At 38.8% G+C, this 7,320-nt stretch overlaps 1 protein-coding gene across 1 annotated transcript; it reads right to left on the bottom strand.

Moving 5' to 3' along the window:
• Positions 1 to 1,140: 1,140 nt before the first annotated feature.
• On the bottom strand, positions 1,141 to 6,578 carry LOC131159457 (WD repeat-containing protein YMR102C). The gene is made up of 7 exons (XM_058114390.1): positions 5,190 to 6,578; positions 4,980 to 5,070; positions 4,659 to 4,816; positions 4,492 to 4,543; positions 4,309 to 4,388; positions 4,124 to 4,217; positions 1,141 to 2,091 (listed from the first exon to the last, which is right to left on the bottom strand). Exons 1-7 carry the CDS (start codon positions 6,123 to 6,125, stop codon positions 1,499 to 1,501), a joined length of 2,004 nt encoding a protein of 667 aa, XP_057970373.1. The 5' UTR covers positions 6,126 to 6,578; the 3' UTR covers positions 1,141 to 1,498.
• Between the last annotated feature and the right edge of the window lie 742 nt (positions 6,579 to 7,320).

The raw sequence follows: 7,320 nt of genomic DNA, 5'->3' as shown, positions 1-7,320 counted from the left end.
TTCATGTCAAATCTAGGAAAGACTCACTGGGAAGCAGTGGAGTGGATCTTGAGGTACCTCAGAAGCACTATTGATAAGTACTTATGTTTCAGCAAAGGAGACTTGAAAATTAAAGGGTATGTAGATGTCGATTTTGCTAGTGAAGTTGATCACCGCAGAAGCATCACCGGATATGTGTTCACTGTTGCCATAACAGCTGTTAGTTGGATGTCGCAGATACAAAAGATTGTTGTCCGATCCACTACAAAAGCTGAATACATAGCAGTGGCGGAAGTTAGCAAAGACATGATTTGGCTTCAAGGTTTGTTGACAAAATTTGGATTAAATCAAGAGATAAATGTTTTGTACAGCGACAGTTAGAGTGCGATGCATCTGGCAAAGAATTCTGCATCTCATTCTAGAACCAAACATATTGGACTGCATTATCACTTCATTAGATCTTTATTAGAGGACGGAATGCTGACACTTGAAAAAATTCAAAGTAACAAGAATCTAGTAGACATGTTGACGAAGGTGATGATGACAGAAAAGCTAAAGTTGTACTCAATTTCAGTTGGCCTTTATGTTTGAAGACAGATGTGAGCACATCATTTACCTATACACTGGCTGAGATGGTGTCTCCATCTTCAAGTGAGAGATTGTTGAGATTGCTGAAGATGGAGTCGTCGACAGCTACCGTCCCAGCCACTTATGTTGATGTTGGAGACCCGCGACCACTAACCCTGCCCACAATGCTGACATTAAGCCACAAACCTTTGATTTTTAAAACAACCCCCCCCCCCCCTCCCCCTCACCTTCCATGCGCGCGCGCGCGTGTGTGTGTGAGATGAGTGTGTGTAATCTGTGAGCAAAGTTTGTAGAAGTTGTGCAATGTTACGTGCATGTGTGTGAGGATCAAAATCTATGTTCAGATTGGACCAAACCACACAAATCTGGTGTTCTATTTTTGTTATTTATTTTGTTTGTGTAATTATTGCTCCTAGATCCACCCCAACAGTGGATTGATCTGCAATCTTGTTTAGCCAATTCAAATTGACTCTTTTACCAATTTATCAAGACACTACGGAGTTATAGATTAAAAGAAGTGGAAGCTGCCGGCAAGTTTATTTTTGGCTAAACAGAGTTTCACAAAAAAAGAAATTAACAGTACCAAAATTATAGCAATTTCTTCAAATCTCGTATTCTGCTGTGTACCATCATATTAATATGGTATTACTCATAAACAAATTTAAATGAAAACTGTGCATGGCCTGCATTCACAATGAATGATCATGATTAGAACTTACAAGACATGGCCATAAAACTACACCCCTGCCACAAGAACAGCTCCGAGGCACAAGTTGATACAAAAACTTGAACATGTACACATTTACATCCTCAGAATGTGCTTCTTCATAGCATCGACTTCTGCTGCACAATACGGCACTGCATGGAGCAATTTTTCAATAAAGAATTTACAAGCTTCCCTGATTCTTAGTTAGATGATATAAGCATATTTCTAAAGCTTGATGGGCAATCCATAGTTGTGGAATGTCCTGATTGTTCCATCCCAACTTGCCGTCACAATCACAAGACCCCATGTTTCTGATTGAGTAGTATAATTATGGATGTTAGTCTGGTGGTGCAAATGCTGCAGCTCGTGCTGATGGTCCTGACTCTGGTGATGGTCAAGTTCTGCCACTGGTAAACCCCAATGGGGTAGCTTCTCCTCAGGCCATGTTGCAGAGCGCCTGCACGGGCCATCCACGGAAAACCAATTACCCAGAGCAAAACGTTCAGAATCTCTGATACAGGAACCAGCTCCTACGTAGCCAAACGGTTGTAGGCAGTGAGGATCGCAACTGCCACTGCCACTGCCACTGCCACTGCCACTATCCTTTTCTTCTGTTTGCATGCTTGACCAAGGTATTGCCACAGAGACACCTTCAAAGAAGAAATGCTCACAAGAACGTACGGATTTTGTATGTCTAGATGTGTGAATGCTTGAGCCCTCATAGTTCCAGACGTAGACACGAGAGTCCTCCCCAACCGAGATTATATGTTTAGTGGTTGAAGTAAATGATGCAGACATCTGACCTGAATTCCGAAGACCTGTTTTAGATGAGAAGATTGCATCAGCTTGACCAAGTAAACACATCTGTCAAATGTGACAAGTTCATGACATTGAAATGAAAAATTACAAAAAATTTGTAATTTTTTTTATTTCAATGACTTGGATTCATTGCATGTGCACATGCATATATTATCAAAATGAGAAACTATAATAACACAACATAGGAAAAATACATTGCATAAATAAGAAATTACACCCACAAAGGTCGATGTGAAATGCAATATAACTAAAACCTTGTGAATTATTCGAGGAGTGCAGATACAATGCATGTTCAAACTGTAAATTAGTGAGTACAGTGCATTTGAGTGGTCCTAGTAAACCTGCACATGGAGCAGCTGTCTTCACAAATAATTTATATTATTTACATGCGTGCTGCACAAACATCAAGAGAAAAAAAAAACCTTTGTTTTAAATGTTAAAGATGTGTAAAATCAAATTTTGTTAATTGATATGCTCTATATAGTTTATTTTCTTTCTCACTTTTCTTAGAAAAAAATTATAAAAAAAAAAAAAAGAAGTGGAACCATTCATATTATTCATTCCTTCGCCTAATGTTTTCCGAGTTTCAAATGGCAACCGAAAGTGTGCTAGTGCTTTAGAGAAGGGAAATGCATACTATGATCTCCCTATAGACTAGCACTAGCAGAAGAGGTTGTTCACTTGAACCTCAAAAAGTTTAATAACCTAGAAATTTATACATTCATACCAAGATACATATTTAATTCTTTATGTACCTTATAATTTCAGAATGGTGTTCACTACTTTAAGGCTTCTCTTGGAACTTGAGAAAAAATTGTAAGAATCAACTTCTTCATTATTATGGAAAGTGAGAAATATATATTTATATATACCAAATTAAAATTTTAATTTTACATATCATTAACTTTTGATTTTTCTTAATCTATACTCATATTAGAAAAAAAAAATTATTTTTGATATTATTTGATACAGAAAGAAAATATAATGCAAAATGAGTTTCTTTCTTATTTTCCTTTCCTTTTTGCAGACAAAATCCTTAATCTAAATTGACTCTAAATTGGTACAAAAACAAGGTTTGTATCCAAATTGCCAAACGATTACTGCAAAATCCCAAAATCAGCTCCTAAATGAGGCTGCAGGTCCAATACAAATTTGTCAGATCTCGGCAACACAATAGTACAGCAAAAGGAAAATCTAATTGGATGCATTATGCATAAAGCAAGAAAAATAAATTACCAAAGCCCCTTTCTAGTAGTATTGTGCATTCTCATCTAATGAAGAGCCAGAGCAGGAGCTGACAGAAGACGGGAGTTGTATTTAGTTTTGCACAAAAACTATTAACCTAATCAAAACCTAAGAACTCGCGTGAAAACAAGAGGGAGAAACAAAAACACACTATTCGTGAATCCTGTATGCTAGCCCCTGGATTAGGGTCAAGTAAACTGGCAGAACAAATTCAATCAGCTCTATAACCCAATATTATCAAAACAAAGTGCTGAAAGGGTTGTTTAAGACTTGAACAGTAAATCCCAGTTAAGACCATCATGGCTACCTTGACACCTTGACATGTTAATGAGATTTACACCTTTCTTGCAGTTCTCCCTGAAGGAAAAAAAAAAAAACATACTTTTTATCTACTGACCTCCCCCCCCCCCCCCCCCAAAAAAAAAAAAAAAACCAATTAAGCAATTAGAATTGGGAAACATCTTTCAAAGCCTGAACAAAATAGTCTGAGGATGATGTGTTCTATTTCAAAATTTTGACAACAAAATAAGTAAGTTTTTGCATACAAATGATTGCAAAACTAAATTATCATTAAAATTTTAGGTTCTCTGGTAAATTTATTTTATGATATATCATGACTACATATTGCAAGATAATATATACAGATATACTTTTTCTTGTGCGAATATAGTGGCTTAAAGACCATGTGCTTTTGATTAATTACAGAAAATCTTTAAGAAACTATAAATATGACTTGATTTAACTCCTACTAAGTATAAACAAACTAAATATAGACAAATTATCTACCTTTGTATTTGAGGACTAAATCAATCCCATCAAATATACGAACTCCGGAATCTTCTGATGTTATCATAACTCTTTGAGGTTCCTTTGGGGAGAACTACAAGAAAGGTGTGATTCCCAATTTTAATACACAATCAGGATTAATGCAATCAAAGCATTTATGGAGGCAGGAGCTTCAATCACAAAACCTGGATGCCAGTAATCTTGTTGCCAGAGGTTCTCCTTCTGCCCTGAATATGAATCTGTGCATTCAGCTGCATATGGCTGCCTTCACCATGACAAAACCAATTTAGGCACCCCACACGACATATCAAGTGAGATTATCTCAAAAATGAAAAATAAATTAATTAATTAATTAAAGAAAAAAGTACCTGATGGTTCATAGAAGCGGCAGGTCCCTGTAACTGAACCAACAACGAAACCCTGCTTTCATACCAGAATACAAATTAGTATCATGAACAGAGAAACCATAAAATACAGAGATATTGATTTTTAAAGTAAAATGATTTCAAGGTGGGATAAATATTTAGAATCATACTTTCCCATGTGGCTGGTAACATACAGCAGTTACTACATCCCGGACATCAGCCCAATCAACTACCCGTTGTTCAGACACTCCCCAAATTCGAACTTTTCCATCTATGGAGCCACTGATGAAGTAATTATTATCAACCGGATCGAACTGAATGCATGTCACTGGTTCCATCCAAACAAACAGAATTGCATTTAAAAACATTGCAAAACATAATATATTCGAGGGAAACAAATACGGAAGAGGTATGATAGCAATTTATATAGTGCAGAAGAACAAGAGACATCGAAGCATGCATTTCCAGAAATTAAATCTTCATATATTTACCATAATTATTGTGACGGAAAACATTAAGACATTCACTGCAGCCCAATTGCCACAAGCGAACAGTTTTATCCTTGGATGATGAAAGAAGACACTGCAACAAAAATATTGAATCTCTTGCCATCAACCACGAATCCAAGACAAAAACTACTGCAAACATGAAGAAAATAGCTAATCCAAAGTGTTGAAAAAGTGTCACAGAGGTCAACTCACATTATTGTTAGACCAATCCAAGTCTAGGACATCACTGGTATGGCCATGAAACTCCTGCAGGTGTGACTCCTCAATCTGAAAAACCTTGTCCGGAATGATAATGGAAGCATGACTTAATTTCTTTCTTTGAGAACTGGATTTCTCTTGGTTGACTCTGCTACAAAAATCAGCCATTAAATTTTTGTAAGAAGCGTCAGCTAATGTGACACGCCAAATGCGAACAATCCCATCTTCCCCACCACTTGCTAGATATTGGCCATCTGGACTGAACTTCATTGTCCAAATGTAGCCATCATGACCATGAATTTCTTGTCCACTGTACAGACCAGTCAACTCCATGCAGCTCTTTTTGTTATGCCTAACCTTCATTCTATTTGTCTTGTGTGTTTTAGCATTCAAACCATTCAACACTGATCTCTTTTTCACAAGGCGCTGCCACCAACCTCTTATGTCCTTACCACCCATGTCAAGACCCTTGCAATCTTCTAAATGGTCCTGCTTTTGCTTACACCCATCAGGGGTTGAATCCCCAGTAGTCCCCATCTCAAAAGCTATGTTGGTTTTGTCCAACTTATCATGCTCCAAATCATCAACCAAAAAGTTGGCTTCACCATTCCCTTCTCTACTGCAATAAGTCAGTTTTTCCTCCCCATCATTAATGGAAGAAGAAGAATTCAACACAGCACCGCTGCATTCCATAATCCTTTCCAATCCCACAGTCCCTACTGAAGTTCCAAAGACCGTCTCTTGCTTGGAAGATGACTCAACAAAAATAAAACCCATTTTTTGTAGAAAGCTTTCCCTCCGCTCTCGAATACTTTGAGGTTCGCTCATCCAAATTCCATACGAATCTTCATTCATAACAACAGGCTCTTCAGATGGAAGGTAATCTGCAGAATCAAAGAAAATGTCTTCTATCTCATCAAAGTTAAGCATCTCTTGCACATATGATCAATAATCCACATCAAGAACCACTGTGCTATTCTCAGTAAAAACCTAGACGCCCTTTAAGTACCTAGAATACCCCAGTTCACGGACCGAGTCTCTCTCGCGGAAAACACAAAATAGCAGCCTTCCCAGGAAACCATTTGACTGCAAACAATAATATTTTAATACATGGAAGTGGCTTGGGAAAGGCATGGGTAGTTCCGAGGTACCAAATACCAACGCCAAGGACCAGCACTGCCAATTGTTGAACTTGCACCGGTAGACTTCCAATGGCGATCCCAACACACAGACATAAACAAAACCCGAAACCCAGAAATTCTATCCCCAGTGCAGAGATAAACAATACCAAAAAGGCCCAGAAATCTCGCAATATAAAAAAGGATGAAATAGAGACCAAAGCTTCAAGGTTCAAAGACTATGTAACCTCGGTTTCGATGCAAAGCAAAGGCCACCAATCAGCAATGTCACCGACCCTCCGATGATGGTGGCGTCTGCACTATCTCTAGAGTCAATTTCACACCTAAACTCCTCAAAAGTTCTGTGTATCGAACCCAGTGGGGCTCCAAGGGTTGGCAATACAGGGAGAGAATGGCGGAGGAAGGAAAGGGAAAAAGCAGAGAGGCCGGGGAGGCGCGTGGGCAGAACGGTGCTTACGTGGGAGGCGCGTGGGAGCGCGTGGGGGATATCCCGGTGTCTGTTTGAGACGTGGTTTTCACCGTTGGAATCGTCTCGAGCTTAATTGCACAATGGTAGGCTCAATTTGATATTTGGAGCAACTTTAAAACTGGGAAGAAACTTGAATTTCTTCTCTGTTCACCTCTGTTTGGTGAATTCCGGCGTACCTGGACGCTCTGATACCACTGATGGGTGGAGAGGAGCACTCAGTCACTGGCTGTGACTGAAACTCAGTGAGGATAAATACCAAACAAGTATATTTCAATCTGAAAATAATACAGAGGAATTAAAATCTCTCTCACGGCTCACTGGCTAATCTCTCTCACACACCACATTTTGCTCACAATACACACACCTATTTATAGCTATTACAGAAGCAATAAAATCAACAATGGTGGGTGTTTAATTCAGAGGAGGTGGGCTGGTAGGTGGAGTAGGCAGCCTGCAAATCTCCAATGTCCACAACGGTGGGCTGCCGATCTTCAATGGAGGTGGGCTGCCGGTCTTC

The sequence above is a fragment of the Malania oleifera genome, chromosome 1 (assembly GCF_029873635.1).
Source record: "Malania oleifera isolate guangnan ecotype guangnan chromosome 1, ASM2987363v1, whole genome shotgun sequence".
NCBI lineage: Eukaryota > Viridiplantae > Streptophyta > Magnoliopsida > Santalales > Ximeniaceae > Malania > Malania oleifera.
The sequence above is the reverse complement of the archived record's forward strand: the minus strand, read 5'-3'. Positions and strand labels throughout refer to the sequence as shown.